At 45.0% G+C, this 17,240-nt stretch overlaps 1 protein-coding gene across 4 annotated transcripts; it reads left to right on the top strand.

Moving 5' to 3' along the window:
* The first annotated feature begins 34 nt into the window (after nt 1-34).
* pms1 (PMS1 homolog 1, mismatch repair system component) lies at nt 35-11,973 on the top strand. Of its 4 annotated transcripts, none has more exons than XM_037488448.2 (13): nt 35-120; nt 624-769; nt 836-1,018; nt 1,254-1,356; nt 1,506-1,669; nt 3,895-4,011; nt 5,737-5,859; nt 5,949-6,095; nt 7,589-8,340; nt 9,146-9,613; nt 9,691-9,821; nt 11,039-11,199; nt 11,631-11,973. In XM_037488448.2, the coding sequence occupies exons 2-13, from the start codon at nt 638-640 to the stop codon at nt 11,829-11,831; spliced, it is 2,682 nt and encodes an 893-aa protein (XP_037344345.2). In that variant the 5' UTR covers nt 35-120; nt 624-637; the 3' UTR covers nt 11,832-11,973. The 4 variants fall into 4 exon arrangements, with proteins under 4 accessions (XP_037344345.2, XP_037344346.2, XP_037344347.2 ...); XM_037488449.2 differs by having other exon boundaries at nt 48-120; nt 627-769; XM_037488450.2 differs by lacking the exon at nt 35-120 and adding an exon at nt 127-302 and having other exon boundaries at nt 627-769.
* The last annotated feature ends 5,267 nt before the right edge of the window (nt 11,974-17,240 follow it).

The raw sequence follows: 17,240 nt of genomic DNA, 5'->3' as shown, positions 1-17,240 counted from the left end.
TTTCCCTCTAACCAATCAGCGTGTAGGAAAGGGGGCGGGAATCAGGTCGTTTCCGCCGTGGGTCTCATGTCTGTTTATGAATCGATTCAACACGGTCAGCTGTCAAAAATACACCTAAAAGTCAGTATCTAACTCATATTTAGCTGTTTATCATCATTGATACTGCGCTCAATAAGATTTTGATAACGTTAGTGAGGAAGTGGAGTTTTAATATAATTCTGACGACTCAATGCAACTCAGATACGTTCCATAGCAATCAATTTAGCTACTGGTAACATCAGTAAATTTAATCTAGCAAAACGGTAAGAGCCTTTTGATCATCTGCTACGGATTATGTCACGTTCCTATGTTTTATTGAATTATTTCGGACTAAAATAATAACGGGTGTTTCTGTAAACTGGCGATTTTATTCAAAAGGTAACGTTGACAGAAACCACCGTTTTAAATGACCTTTTCTTATCAATTAGTGTTTATATCTAAGAAGCAGACGTGAATGTGTTCACACCAACATTTTATGGCTTCAATGTGACGTTGATGTTGTTGTTTTGTAGCATTTGAAACCACAGGTCTCACTAAAATGAGTAGTTATTGTGACTCATTAACTAAATCCAGAGTCTCTCCAGCAGGGAGTGGGACCATGAAGCAGCTTCCTGCGGACACTGTCCGCCTGCTGTCCAGCTCCCAGGTCATCACCTCTGTAGTCAACGTCGTGAAAGAGCTGATGGAAAACTCCCTGGATGCCGGGGCCTCCAGCATCGACGTTAAACTGGTACGTATCCAAAGGACCTTGGTGCCCGTTGCACTTGCAGTCTATAAGTAACATTACATTTTGCAGGAGAACTCCGGTTTGGACCGGATAGAAGTGCGGGATAACGGCCATGGAATCAAAGGTGAAGACGCTCCTGTGATGGCTGCGACACACTTTACTTCAAAGATCTGCAGCACCGAGGACCTGGAGATGCTGGAGACGTATGGCTTCAGAGGAGAGGCGCTGGGCTCGATCTGCTCCGTGGCCGAGGTGATCAGGGTTTAAGAAAATAAAAATACAAGAGACAGGATTACAGAAAGTCCGTAAATGGTGTCCATGCACTGAGCTAATAGCAAATTTCAGAAAAACATCCATGCATACGTTCATATTAATGTTCAGATAACAGGACTTTTGATTTATGTATGTATGTGTATTTATGAAATATACACCCTGGTTTAATACAGTATATAAAGTGGGATTGTTTTATTGTACGCTTTACTTTAAGGTGACTGTTGTCACGAAGACAGAGGAGGACGACATCAGCACCCAGTACACGCTTAACTTCTCAGGGGAGATTGTCTCTCAGAAGCCGTCTCACTTCGGTCAAGGCAAGGCACCAATTGAATCCGTCTCCTAGTAATATTGTTTTTTACTATGAAAAGTTTCAGAATGAGACCCTCTTTGACCACTTTGATCTGTCTGTACAAGAAGTAGGTTTTATGTCAAACGCTGTTGCACAACTCTTTGTGTTTTATAGGCACAACAGTGAGTGTACTGAAGCTTTTCAAGAACATTCCGGTGAGACGTCAGTACTACTCCTCTACAAAGAAGTGCAAGGAGGAACTGAAGAAAATACAGGACCTGCTGATGGCCTACGCCATTATAAAGCCAGAGTTGAGGCTCACGCTCATTCACAATAAGGTCAGTTACTCTAAAATCTATTCTGACCACTTTCAATCAGCAGCATACAAATATAAACACAATATTTATTATTTACAACAACGGTAACTCATTTGAAATGCATGTCAACATTAAAGGATAGTATAGACAAATGCACTTTTTAAAGTGAGATGTCTATTTGAACACCTCGTCATTTCCTCAAAAGAAAACTAAATGCACAGCTGTGTTGCAACGTTTTCTTCCCAATCGCTGCCCTGACACCCATCTCTCTGAATTCAGTGGATTCTGCCTAACAACACATGCAAAAAACACATGCCATGACCATATCCCAAAATATCCACTCTGTCAGGCCCAAAACGTCCCAAGTGATGAGGGGGTTTAATACGGCGATAGCTGCTCATACTGCGAGTTCTCCGTCCACTAGATGTCCTCCTTAGTCCTCAAATGGACCAACATCACTGGCTCAAAATCAATCACCAATCACCAATGGGAATACATTCAATTTATAAAGCACTTACTCAAAATGTGCTGCTTCCAACAAAATACGGTATTAATATAATGCGATTGGAACTTTTAACTCTACATTAAGTACAAATGGTAACACTTTAAGGGGGGGGGGCGGAGGTGTATAAAAACCCATAGTCAAACCCTTTTACACACTTGTACCCAGCTTCCTGGGTAAATCTCCCTTCTGATGAGGTCAAACCTAAGTTCTTAAACCGAAGGTTATAAGAGGACATTCAGGAGCTTGTTTGGTTGATTATTAATCAAAGAAGACAGTAGTTGTCTGCAGCCTCCTGTCTTTGTGGAAAATATTTATTCGGCTAGTTGAGGAGCCCATGAACCGTTTACTGAGCCCAGCCAGGGCAGATGGACTAACTAGATGGGATGGTTACTGAGTTCTTTGCAGGCTCTGCTTGATGAAAGTTCAGAGTCATTAAAGGAAACATGTCTCAAAATGTCATGCATGCATAAAATATACCTACGTATTAAGGGACAATAATAAGACTGACAAGGAATCTTTCAAATGTCCTCAACTTACAAGCAATACTGTTTACTGCATATGTATATGTATATATATATATATATACAGTATATATATATATGTGTATCATGGCTCCTGCTAATAATCGTTTTTATGACTTTTTGCATCGTTCAGTCAGCACAAAGTCACAATATTGCAGGAAATTCTGCATCACGGTGTTCTAGAGCTCTACCTGACGTCCACAAATAGCCTTGTTCTGTCTGACCTATATTCCAAACCCCGCCAAAATAAAATAATAATACGACACTTGGCCGAGCAGTAAATGCTCACATTGGAAAATTGATTATCAAAGCAGGTCAACTTTCTACAGCTCTGCACTAGTATTGATTAAGTATACTTTGGGAAAGGCTATCTTCACCTCACATGATGGAAAATGGCTGTTTGGTATGTCACCACTGCAGTGAAATGGCATTCAGGTGCGGCTCTGTTCTTCAGAAATGATCTGCTGTAGTAAACTTTGATTCAGAGCCTTTGACACGTCTGCTGACATCAATGAGCAATTCAACATTTCCGTCCCACATTCCCTTTCCCTCCACAGCGTAACTGTCAGGTGCCCCGAACACAAATATGGCTGACTGTGAGCTCTGATTTGGCTCATTATGACACCTGAGTAAGTTGCTGCACGCAGCTGCGCACTTAGCCCCGGATTGGATTTCAGGCTGCAGCCAGTTTGTACACACGAGTCAGGTGCAGGTGGTGCAGGTCACGCAGGGGCCACGCGTTCATAGAAATCCGTTTCCAGCTGATTAGAGGAAAGCGCTAGCGTTCGGGTTAGCACTCGGTTGCCCTTATCCTTTATCTCCAACGCTGCTATTTGGCCTTGTGTCGTGTTTCACAGCTTCTTCAAGAACCGTTTACTGGAGTGATCCGTTTACATGGGCCAAATTGCGTATTTAATAGCCGGGACATGCTCTGCAAACAGAGTGCATGCTTTTAGAAATCCACACCCGAGTAATACTTTCACTGGTGGAAACAAGCTACGATCCCACACGCTGTGAGTGTCGACCTGTTGGGTTCCTGAAATAATTTGCATTATAACTGGATCAGAAATAATGGAAAGGTTCATTTTTTTTAATGTAAATTCAAAAAAACAAGGACTATTTCACATCTTTTATGTTACATTTTAGCATATTCTTTGTAGGCTGGTACCACTTTAGAATCACCTGACAGAAACTGGACCGGTTGACTGGTCTTGTTGCAGGTGGTGGTTTGGCAGAAGGCCGCGGTGGCCGATCACAGAAGTGCCCTCCTTGCTGCCCTGGGGGCCGGCACCGTGTCCAACCTGCTCGCTTGCCACCATCAGCAAGAGCAGCCGGAGGTAAGTTAAGGGGGGAATGAGACAGACATTATCTTCTTTTAGCGCTGGTGGAAATGTATGTGCATTACTAATTTATCATATATCAATCATATTTTAGAAACAGTACATTTCAACAACAAGTGCGTCACATAAAACCATTAAAACCATCCAAACATAAAGCAAGGAGATTTACAAACAGTAAATTGATTTACTGAAAAATATAGTTTTAGTAGAATAACATTTGCAGTGTAGTTTAAGAATTTCTTTAAATGGTCAATTAAAGGCAGCAGCAAACATAAAAGTCTTTAATGTGGATTTAAAGCAGACCTGCAGCCTTCTGTGAGTTGTTATTACATATAAACAAGGTGACAGAAATACACAAAGATCGATTTCAATGCTTTTAGAGAATGCAGAACATCTGAGAGCCAGCTGTGATTTTCTCAGTATTTTGAATGGCCTGAATTTAAAGGGATATTGACTATTTCCTGGGGGTCTGGTGTTATGCAATTAAAAACATTCTTTAGAAAGCTGGGCGGAAGAATGTCAAGGCTGCACAGGGGAAGAACTTGAACGTAACACAATCTCCTCCTGGGTGTCATGGTCGCTGGGATCAAATTGTGTCCTGCGGATAGAATTGGTTTTAAGAGGACTCCTGGGGAACCGGACCCTTTGCCTGCTACACAGAACCAGCTATGCAGCTAAAGGTGCAAGACTCCTGCTCACTAATGGAAACTAATGTTTTATATGTTTAAAAACAGAGGCCATGAATGTTTGCCAACCTTCTAACCCTTTTTGTCAGGATCTCTAGAGAGAGATGTGGTTTTATATATTATATAGTTGTAGAGTGTCACGTGCTCAGTGCTCAAAAACAGGATGTGATGAATGAAGGGGCACCAGGGACTTGTCTAATCATCATTAAGATGGAGCCTGCACGTTACATACCGGGCCGTGAGCTAATGGCCTCATCACCAGCCAAATGTGGTCAGCTGGTGGCCCTTTTTTCCCCTCGAGTTCTTTCCTGATGAAGGGTGAGTGCTTTTGGTTAGCTAAGCTTTGTTGTGCTGACCCTAATTGAATTACTGTCAGGCGGTAACTTTCTGCTTGGTCACGGTAGGCGCCGTGTGGCTCGCACCTGCCGCCGGGCCGCCAGCTAATGGAGTCCGACAGATGTGGAGCAGCCCTTTTCACCCCGTTTCTCTCTCCTCCTCCTCCTTGTTGTTGTTATTTTGCTGCGGCGCTTTGGTGCCCGCTTATGAGAGCGACCTTTCACCTCTGCCCTCTCACTGGCTTCAGCCACGAAACAGAACGTTTCTCCTCTTTGTCCCGGCTCAGTGGTCAAAGGAACCAGGTTGACAACTTCAGCTGGGGCCTCGCTCCGGGAGAGTCGTGAGAGCTGTTCCTCTGCTGAACAACATGTGACACGATTCTTTTTTTTTTTAGCTGCAGGACTACACACCGCCGAGGCCCTTTGGGGCCCGAGGGGCCATTCGGGCTCATAAATGGGCCCTAATGAGCAGAAATGGACAGAAGCACATGTGACCCGACCTGGTGTGTGTGTGTGTGTGTGTGTGTGTGTGTGTGTGTGTGTGTGTGTGTGTGTGTGTGTGTGTGTGTGTGTGTGTGTGTGTGTGTGTGTGTGTGTGTGTGTGTGTGTGTGTGTGTGTGTGTGTGTGTGTGTGTGTGTGTGTGTGTGTGTGTACCACACCATACTTGTTAAATAGTATCATTGTTTTGTATTTGATTCAGTTGCTTTTAGGTGGATTTTTTCCAAAGCCTGGAGCCGATTTCTCCTCGACCAGCTCACCCAACGCTGACAAAACATTTCTATTTGTCAACAACCGGCCCGTCCACCAAAAAGATATAATGAAGGTATCACATCATCCAACCATACTTAGTTCATCTAATTCATTCATTCATTCATTTATTATTGACACACTTCATCCCGGTCGGACTGTCAGCTGCTACGTCAACACTACGCTGCTCAGTATCCAGATGAGCCGACCCGGAACCGCTACCCCACCGCCATGCTACACGTCACCGTTCCACCGTCCTCACTCGATGTCAACGTGACGCCGGACAAGACCCAGGTTCTTCTTCACAACGAGGTAGTTCTGTTGTTCTTGTTAGATCATACCCAGGTTCTTCTTCACAACAAGGTAGTTCTGTTGTTCTTGTTAGATCATACCCAGGTTCTTCTTCACAATGAGGTAGTTCTGTTGTTCTTGTTAGATCATACCCAGGTTCTTCTTCACAACGAGGTAGTTCTGTTGTTCTTGTTAGATCATACCCAGGTTCTTCTTCACAACAAGGTAGTTCTGTTGTTCTTGTTAGATCATACCCAGGTTCTTCTTCACAACGAGGTAGTTCTGTTGTTCTTGTTAGATCATACCCAGGTTCTTCTTCACAATGAGGTAGTTCTGTTGTTCTTGTTGGATCATACCCAGGTTCTTCTTCACAACAAGGTAGTTCTGTTGTTCTTGTTAGATCATACCCAGGTTCTTCTTCACAACAAGGTAGTTCTGTTGTTCTTGTTAGATCATACCCAGGTTCTTCTTCACAACGAGGTAGTTCTGTTGTTCTTGTTGGATCATACCCAGGTTCTTCTTCACAACGAGGTAGTTCGGTTGTTCTTGTTGGATCATACCCAGGTTCTTCTTCACAACGAGGTAGTTCTGTTGTTCTTGTTGGATCATACCCAGGTTCTTCTTCACAACGAGGTAGTTCTGTTGTTCTTGTTGGATCATACCCAGGTTCTTCTTCACAACGAGGTAGTTCTGTTGTTCTTGTTGGATCATACCCAGGTTCTTCTTCACAACGAGGTAGTTCGGTTGTTCTTGTTGGATCATACCCAGGTTCTTCTTCACAACGAGGTAGTTCTGTTGTTCTTGTTGGATCATACCCAGGTTCTTCTTCACAACGAGGTAGTTCTGTTGTTCTTGTTAGATCATACCCAGGTTCTTCTTCACAACGAGGTAGTTCTGTTGTTCTTGTTGGATCATACCCAGGTTCTTCTTCACAACGAGGTAGTTCTGTTGTTCTTGTTGGATCATACCCAGGTTCTTCTTCACAACGAGGTAGTTCTGTTGTTCTTGTTGGATCATACCCAGGTTCTTCTTCACAACGAGGTAGTTCTGTTGTTCTTGTTGGATCATACCCAGGTTCTTCTTCATAACGAGGTAGCTCTGTTGTTCTTGTTGGATCATACCCAGGTTCTTCTTCACAACAAGGTAGTTCTGTTGTTCTTGTTGGATCATACCCAGGTTCTTCTTCATAACGAGGTAGCTCTGTTGTTCTTGTTGGATCATACCCAGGTTCTTCTTCATAACGAGGTAGTTCTGTTGTTCTTGTTGGATCATACCCAGGTTCTTCTTCACAACGAGGTAGTTCTGTTGGATCATACCCAGGTTCTTCTTCACAACGAGGTAGCTCTGTTGTTCTTGTTGGATCATACCCAGGTTCTTCTTCACAACGAGGTAGTTCTGTTGTTCTTGTTGGATCATACCCAGGTTCTTCTTCATAACGAGGTAGCTCTGTTGTTCTTGTTAGATCATAGTCCACGTGTCATTGGATCATCTGTCTGTATTGTGTTCCTTTGTAGGAGGCCGTGCTCACTGCAGTGGAAGCGTTACTGGTTTCTCTCTATGGCTACCGGGCCGACACCGACCCCCCAGCGGAGAAGCAGCCCGGCAGCAAGACACCCCCCCCGCGGCCCGGCGCCGTGCCGACCGATGCTTCGCCACCAGACCAAAGGCCAGAGCGCCTCGCCGGCCTCGCCGGTCGCCACGGTAACGTCCCCAACGACGGTGACGAAGCCCCGTCGCCGGGAACAAGCGCCGACGCTTCACTGCAGACCTCCAACGGCAGCTCGTCTTCTTCTGTGGCGGAGGACTGGGTCGTCAACCCCATCCCAGCGGGGCTCGAGTCCAACGCCTTCCTCTACGCCGACGAGGCCGCTCAGAGCGCCCACGCGGCGGGGGGGGGCGGCGAGGGCCAGATATCGGCCGCGGACTGGAGCCGGGGGACGGCTTTGATCGACCCGGCGACCCGGGAGCCCCTGCGGCCCGTCAAAATCCATCAGGCGCCGAGGGGCGGCCCCCCCGACTCCGAGGTGGAGGGTCAGAGCGCCTCAAACAGAAAGACGGTCAACGCCATCACAGAGAAGCGGGCCGCTCTGACGGCCTACGACCTGATCAGCCACCGCGCCATGAGGGCGCCGCTGTCCCCCGCCGCCCTGTTCGAGAAGGAGGCCCGAGCGGAGGTCCTCAGGGAGAGACCCTCGGCCGGCCTGCTGGAGGTCAGCGGCGCCGTTCACGACAGGTGGAAAAATCTGAGGGAGGAAGACCGCAAGAAGTGAGTTAGCAGGCTCTCGTCCTTCCAAGAGCTTCTTTTTCCATTTGTTGTTACTTGCAAGGCAAAAAGAGGAGGAGGGGGGCGGGGGGGCTGTCATTCGCACGTGTTCTGTCTGGAAATTGTGTTGACGCGAGCTGTGTTCCTAATTTCCACTGTCACTCATTTCAGTGTCTAAACGTGTAGATGAGATTTACCACGGATGGTAAAACATTCATCTACCAGAGAATACACAAGATGATGGTCTCACATACCAGTAGATTCTATCTGTGACATCAGGCTCAGATTCTAGTGTCTGTGTCCATACGACCTCTCACCCTACTTCACAGGTAGGATGAGCAGTGACCCGGACAGAAGGGATGGAGGTAGTAAACCTTCAAACCTTCAGAGTCTAAAGCAACGATGAAGGCTCAGAGTCTAAATGTTGCTTCTGACTCGCGTGTAAAATCCAGGTACAAAAAACATTCAACAAATGTCATTAGCGGGTCACAGATCTTTGATTGTATCAAAACCAAAAAGGAAAGGAAGTTGAATGTGGTCACATGGCCTTTGGTAACTTCTACAACGGTTCAGCAAAATAAACGGCACGGCGTGCTGCCGACCTGCTGAGCTCCTCATACCGAGCGTGGTGAGAATCCTAAACATAAAACAAGCACATGGCTCCGTTACCCTGATGACATCATAAGGTTCTCCCTCATAACGAATGAACCCTTTGGATTTAGCTCTGTTCTCGGGCTCTTGGGCATATTTTTGCAATCCAAATGAAAGCGGTTGTCACTACTCAAAGAGACTTGGTTGAACTGTGCAGGTTTGAGGAGAAGGCCAAAAAACACCTGGAACACCACGACCAAAGGACCCAGTTGGCCTCTGCTGCGGGCCTCGGGGAGGCGGGTGTGAGCGGCCCGAGGGGCCCCGCGCAGGGCCAGAAACGCAAGGCCCCGCTGTCCAACCAGCAGCTGCTGGACCAGCTCTTCGCCGCGCAGCCCCAGAAGAAGGCCAGGAACCCTGCACCCAAACCCTCGCAGCTCCTCCCCTGCAGCGTAGCTGCCCTTCGGCTGCAGCTCCAGCGCCTTTCATCCCAGAGCAGCGCGGTGCCGCCGGGCCCCCGCCTTGTAAACCGGCTGGCCTCTCACAGCGCCTGGCTGCTTTTATGTGGTCAGAGGCTCATGTTGTTAAACCCATTTCGAGTGGAGGAGGCCTTACTGTTTAAGAGACTCCTGGAGAATAATATAGTTCCAGCAGTGAGTCTCCAGAAGCCCATACAGCTAACAGATGGGTAAGGTATCACTTCTTCATGATCAATGGATCCCAGTCCTTGCTGTTTTGCCGTATCTCCTTGTCTCTCTTTAATAGAGTTCTCGGGGGGGCTGAATATGCAGAGGCTCTGTGCAGCATGGAGAGAGAAAGGCCTGAGCCACAGGGAGGGGTCGTGTTCTGTGACCCCCGGCTGCTGGCTAATGGCTTTCAGATCCGACTCACTCCAGGTAAATGGACCACTGAGTTATGGGAGCACGTCTAATAGGATGGAACCCTCAGAGCAGCTTGGGTTCGTTCTGTTGTGGGTTGTTAAAGGTCTAATGGATCGTCCAGTGGTTTTTATCAGCATTTGACGCCATAGTCGTTTGGAAATGTCACACAGACCTGAATTACAGGCGATTATTTTGGTGTCAGTTTATTTGCAGATTAAACTAAATATTCCCGTTCCTTCAACAAATGTGTCCATTATGAAGAACTATGGAATATTTAATAGGGACCATTTTAATCTTTAAATAGAAAAGGCTTTCATTATGATGACTAAACATGGTGGTTTTAGTGTTGTCTTTTATAATGAATCAGTTCATAAGTATAAATAACACATTCTGAATATTATTATCATCTTTCTTCACAAACACGTACAAAAGTAAACTACAGTTCCTAATATTTACCAAACTAATGAATCCATATTAACCAAAAATCTGGTATCTAAAACATTAAGAAGAAGAATGCAGATACAGTCTGTACACGTATCATTTAGGAAGAGGCTGTAGCATCTGTAATGGAACGTGTTAAAGTGGCTTTATTCCTGCGTGTGAGGGGGGGTTGTTTTTGTTGCTGGAATGGTTCACCTCAGTTGACTGAGTGGTCTCACAGTGGGTTTGGACCCCAGTGGGCCTGTGCTGAGGATGGTTGCCCTTTGAGAAATTCCAGGAATTTTCATTTGGTACCTGCCAGCCTCGGTGGGGGTGCATGCGAGTCGGGGTGCAAGGTAAGCTGCACAAAGATGGTGATTTTGTTGCTTCTCGTCTTAATTTTTCTTTTTTTTAAAGTAAAGAGTGAATTTGTATCAGTTATTGCTCTCTACATATTTTTTAAGCTAATGTACTGGACTACGCAGTGTTGCACAGGCAATGCATCCATTAGAATATTATACCAGATCTGAGATTATTTAGCATCCAGCGTCATGTGTCACTAATATGAATTGTGCATGAATTTCAGTATTTCCTCATAAATTGAAAAGCTATCATTCTTCCACCCGACAAGACAACTTCCTTCCAGTCTGCTGGGGCTTCTATTAGTCATTTAGCACTCCATTTGGCCCTTCACTTGTTTCTCTTGGTCCTCATTGCAGCCGTAAACTACCATATTTATTTATTATTCTTTCCTGAAGATAGTAGTAGCGTCTGGAGTATATTTATCCTTGTTTTCTGCTTGTTTTGGCCAGGCCTCACGTCGGCCCAGAGACATCTGGAAGTGACAGCGATGGCAGACTGCGTGCCTTTCCTCGGCGTGGAGGACCTCAGGGAGATCCTGACAGCAGTTCTTCACAGGAAGGCCCGGTCCCTGCCAGAGTGCCGTCCCCTCAAAGTCACAAACTACCTGCAAGTGAGAGGCGCTTTGAATCAAGCCAAGCAGTGCATGGCGTTTTGGCTCTAATGCATGTGTATATATATACATATATATACATACATATATATATATATATATATACACATATATATATATATATACATATATATATATATATATATATACATATATATATATATATATATATATACATATATATACATACATATATATATATATATATATACACATATATATATATATATACATATATATATATATATGTATATATATATATATATACACATACACAGCAGTACGACGATATATATATATATATATATATATATATATATATATATATATATATATATATATATATATATATATATATGTATATATATATATATATATATATATATAAATATATATCTATGTATGTATTATTTGTATCTTCTACCCCGCAGGGTGAAGCAGTACGACTTGCTCGTCAGTTGCCTACCAATCTGTCCAGGGAGGATGTGGAGGGAACCCTTCTCCGGATGCAGCAGCAGCTCGCTGGGAGCAACCAGACCTGCATCCACGGCCGGCCGTTCCTGCAGCACCTGTCAGACATTCCTTCCACACACCAGGAAGCCGAAGCTCTGCTGAGGCCTCTGGAGCTGTAGGAGGACGCCTCAATCCAAAAATATCAGCCGTGCAATTTCTACAACACAGCCGCCTCGTTTTAAAGTGACTGATATTTTCATTCTGCCCAAACAATGTGCAACTTTGTTATAGAACACAACATTACAAATAAAATCATTTTCCCACATTTTGTCTATTGATCAAACATTATTTGAACCTGAACTGTCCATTTATATATTTTTTTTCTATTTTGTATGACACATGAAACTATGATGTTTAATTTCTGATCAACAGATTTAATTAAAAGGGGGTGTGGGGGGGGGTTAAAGGTTTGGCTTGGCCGTGTGCAGGTAAAGTCTCAGCATCGACTCTAAGAGCTTTTCTTTGATGATGTTGTCTGTTAGTGACCAATAGTGCATCAGACTTGAGTGATTTACTCAGAAATATTTCTTAACATTTGCAAGGATCAGGAATCCAGTGATTTGGAAAGGCTTTGGTCCCATGTAGTTGTGCAACTAGTGCAACCCGACATGTACACTTTCCCTCCATTAGTGACAGCTACAGACTGTCGTATCTCTGGCTGCAATCAATGCGTCAGACATCCTGTCATTTCAGCCACAAAGTTGAGCAAATCCTTGACGCTGCATTAAGGTCCTTAAGACGTGTATTACGTCATCATTGAAGTTTCCTGTGGGAAAAGCGTACAATTCTTTTTTTAACAATTTGTTATACTTGCAATAAGCCTCATGCAACGAGACGTGTGAAACCCGAGTGAAGGCTCTCATTGGTTTGGCCGTGATCTCACCACACCTGGAGGACACGTAAAGCCACATGGGGGTTCCACTCATCGCCTTTTCACACGGACACTGAATCCCACCGGGGGGGGGGAGTGCGATCTGACCCCTCGCCTTATGATAATATTATAGTTAGGGCCGTGAAAGGTCAAACCGCAGCACACTCTTGATGGCTTCAGCATTGCTCTGTGCACAGCGCCTCCTCCGAGCCGTCTCCCCTCTCAGCCCAGGGGGCCAATCAGAGCGAGGATCCACTGATGGTCATTTTGACCATGTGACCACACTGTTTATAAGGTCTGCAAGGGTTCATTCGGCCAGCTGTTATTAAAAAAACCACTTGTTTCACTGTTTTTGTCATTTTCTACAAGCACATGGAGGCATTTGCTAATGATTAAGTCAACATTATGAACTGTGTGAAGGAAACGCTTTGCAAGGCGCACAAAATGTTAAAAATCTGAGCCACGATACAAGAAGTCATTTCACATACAACGTCAGCAAGATAGTTATTTGTTCTCCGATTACCGCCCTAATGTGCAGAGCTACTGCTTCTCAAGTTGTAATCAGCAACTGTACACCACTCATAGAGTCATCAAATCCAAAATAAAATTACATGAACTAAATTTAACGCCTTTAACGCTCTATTTTAGGATGGGTTATGAGAAGTGGTCACCTAGAGCAGCCCTGCAAACACCTGTTTCTCTTTGGAAATGTGCAACTTAATGAAGAGAATAGATAAAGAACATATGTGCTCAGTGCTTGAGAACCAGGCAAAACCTTTCATTTTAGCTTTCATTTGCTATTAAGGTTTCATCTGAGGCGCCTGAGGAAGAAGAGTCCGATGCCATTGGCACACTAACACACACACACACACACACACACACACACACTCGATTTCTATGTTCAGAATCCAGAGCTTTTCAAACACGAGTAAACTGATCATGTGGCCATTAAACAAACTACTTTGTATTCTCGTATGTGGCCCAATGTGCAGGATGTGGACCAGAGGAGCCATGCGTTCAGACCCAGAAGGAAGCGCCGTAGACTGTAAACCACACCGTGGTCCATATGGGACCAACACCAACTCCTTGCTGGGTCTAAGTAGTGTTTTTCAGCTGGTAATTGGTGCTGTTGTGACGGTGCACTTTTCTGCCAACCACAGAAGAGCCACTTATTGTCTTTATGGGCATCAGACCCACACTAATGTGATGGGTCCTCAACTGCTGCAGCATTTACAGCCACAGCACATTTCATGGGTCAAGGGCATCCAAGGTGGGGCCATCAAGTCTTTTCTACATTTTGAATCTCTTGACAACAATTTCGACAGCAAGTTTTAAAGTTGTGCTCCAAGAAAAGTACATCTACACAAATCCACAGGGCAAAAAGATCATGTGCAACCAAACTGCTTCAAGGGATTGATGAGAATCAAACGTGTAAATCTGCTGCTAACACACCCAAACATTGAGAGTTAGATATTCATGAGTAGCCTGTGCTCAGAAGGTCTCCATAGAGGTGAAACTCCTGAAAGTCCTGCTTGACTCACGGACGTCACTCAACTGATCTTCTGTAATCTGTAAAGAAAGATTTGAGAATGCATCCCGGCCTCCTGACACATACCTGATACCCACAGACAGGAGGTTTCCATAATCCTGCCGTAGTCTCCTCTGAGGAACATCTATTCTTCATCACTGTCAGCCCCTCGTCCCCAGAGACACGTTGCTTCGCTGCTCTGGAGGCGAAAATGAATTTTGGCCCCATTCTTTGCTGGTCACCTGACCCCCAGCTCGCAAACAAACTCGGACTTTGAGGAATTCTGTGAACATATCTGGAGTCTCCAAACGTTCAGTGGCATTACAAAGCCATCAATCATGTGGTAGCTTCCCAGAGGTCCGTCTCCAGGTAGGAAGAGCGATTCCTCCTCCGTAAGTGAAAAAGCAAGCGGAGAGCGGACGGAAAGGATCCATCACTGAGGAAGTGAAGACAGCTAGCGTTCAGCAGCTGGCCATCTGGCGCTGATCGGGTCCTACACGGGTCATTTTATTACGTTTTACTGCTTTCCGCAGACCCAACAGGGACTTTCACAAACAAGCTGTCAGTCAGGCAGGAGGAGATCTCATGGTTGGTGAAGTGATTTAATCGTGAACAATGTAAAGTCTACCAGTGGCACATTGCTCCAGTCGCCATGGAGACGGAACGGATTCCAATGCTTTGTCTGGCAAAACGTTAATTAAAATGTTCTCAAAGCTGTCACATAAAACTGTATTTTTAACTTACTAGTGAGCAAACTTAATGTTTACAACATGCCTTTAATGCTGTTTTAAGGCTGGTAGTGGTGAAAAAGGATGAATATTATAAAAGTAACTCATGGCCCCCCTACAGGAACATGTTATCAACACATCACTTACTGAAAGGAGAGAATCACTAGCAGTGATGTTAAAGGCTCCATGTGATCTGCTCTCCTTCATCGCCCCTCACTGATGGATCTGAACCGTGAGCTACACCTCATCTAAAAGCAAAGAATACATGAATCTAATCTAATCTAATTTATTTTGCCGATTGGACGGAAACTGCTGACAAAAAAATACGTGTTCATGAAGCTGTCGTTGTGTCTCAATGGCATCGTTTTCCAACGTGGTCTAAGATGAGCACTTAAATCCTCAAGCATGAATACAATGCACATTGTCTCCAGTCATATCCATGTCATCTAATTCCAGCTTCAAAATATTAAAATACAGCAGAAATAGTTCTGTTATACTGCATGCATTTTGTGCAGAACTCTTGTATTAAACCCCGCCCAGTTGTTCCAGTTGTAGCATCATTTCTCACTGTGGGTTTCAGAGGACGTCACACATCACTATTTGAGCAGCTTAAGTTGTTTTGTTCCTGTTGGGGGGGAAGTCAAATCATTCAGTGCTTTATGGCTGTAAGGATTATTTATTTCTAATTCATGATTTCACCCAGAAACGTTTGCTTCTGTCTCTTCGTGTGACGTCAGTCGTGAACCGTGTTGTTCACGGAGGATCTTTGCTGCAGAGCAATCTGCCAGCAGTTACTTTCCCAGAGGATTCATGCTTCTGTTAAAATACTCCAGATGTTTTTGCAAACACCTGGCAAGCCCCCCCTTTGACTCCCAACCCCGGCCAGCACCGGGTACCCCTCCTCTGTCCAGATGTGGGGAATCTGGAGACGATAGAGATTCTAGAAATACTAAGCAGGTCATTACGTACAATGACTGTATTAAAACATGGCAAGTGCAGCTCTAGTTGATGCAGGATGCTGACAACAATCAAATATGTAATCAACCTGTGTAATAAGCCATGCAAAATGACTCCTCCACCTCCAGCTAAATGATGGACTTTGACGGATAACCACACCCCATGAGAGACAACCTTGACCTGCAGTTGTCTCTTCTAGACATCCTCCATCAATACATCCTTCCTGGACAGGTGTCTGTCCATGTGAGACCTTTTCAAACTTCCTAAAAAGAACCTTAACATGCGTTAAAGGCCGGTCTGTGAGGTCCAAACTCAATGAGACAATATGGAATTCCATGACATACAGACATCCTACGAGATGGAGATTTTAGGGAATGACTTGTCAACTGTTGTCAAAATGGGATTTCATTGTTGGCCTTTCAGAAGTTGGTATTGTTTCTTAGTATGAGATAAGCAGAGCCTGTTTTTGCATCATAATCAAACCTTATTAAGCACCATTAAGTTACAACAGGACTCCTGTCCAATAACGGGGTCTCCAGCTGCCTCGGATCCTTCTTCCCGTTCTCTCACTCTCACTTCCTCACCTGTCAGAGGCGGAATGTCGCTGGCGGATGCAGTCCTCCAGGGTCCGGCTCCGGACAGATGTGGCCATGCTCGGTGAAAACGTTTCCCAGCTCCTGTTTGCAAAGTACATTGAAACAAGGAGACGGGTCCAGATGAGGAGATGCACCTAAGCACGAGGAGCACTGTGGAATCAGAGATGAAGCAGTTAATAGTTTAGTGCTTTTTGCAGCGTCTACTTATCTCGTGTCAATAGAATGGTCTCTTGTTTACAGATATTTTCCGTGTAGAGGCCCCCTCCCCCCTCCCCCCAGGGAGAAGAAGTTCTGTGGATCCACTCTGCAGCCGACCCTCATGGCAGCTTTCCAGCACCCAGCAGGACAGGAAGCGTCTCGCTCAGCTCGCCGTCTACGGCGCGGAAGTCCAGCCTGAATGAGGCCGTCGGTGGGGTCGGTCCCGCTGTCACAGGCTCACATCCTCTCATTAGACAGCAACGCTTCCAGCATCCTTCACAGGGGACAAAACACAGAGGAGGAGCTTGTGCAACTGCAGTCAGGTAGGGAGTGTGCGTGTTGTCATTACATTCTCACAGCGCCGCCCAGGTCCCCAAACACCGTTTGTTGAAGGCATGAAGATTCTCAGCTGTGGTGTCCCACTGAGACGCAGCAGAGTGACACCACGTCCTCTCTGAAGCCACTGTGTCAGCTTCTGTTGTAAGTGGGATTTCGGGTTGTGTTTGATTGACAACTGAATGCAAGGAGAAATTGTCCTCTGCTTATTCCAGGAATCAGAATCAAAACTAAATATAACGCTCACATTTATAGAAAATGAGCCGTTTGTGAAGTGCAATGTCAAAGAAACCAAACTCCACAAACAAGCTAGA

This window comes from Pungitius pungitius, chromosome 10, assembly GCF_949316345.1.
Source record: "Pungitius pungitius chromosome 10, fPunPun2.1, whole genome shotgun sequence".
NCBI classification, from domain to species: Eukaryota; Metazoa; Chordata; class Actinopteri; order Perciformes; family Gasterosteidae; genus Pungitius; species Pungitius pungitius.
This window is presented reverse-complemented; position numbering and strand designations above follow the sequence as displayed.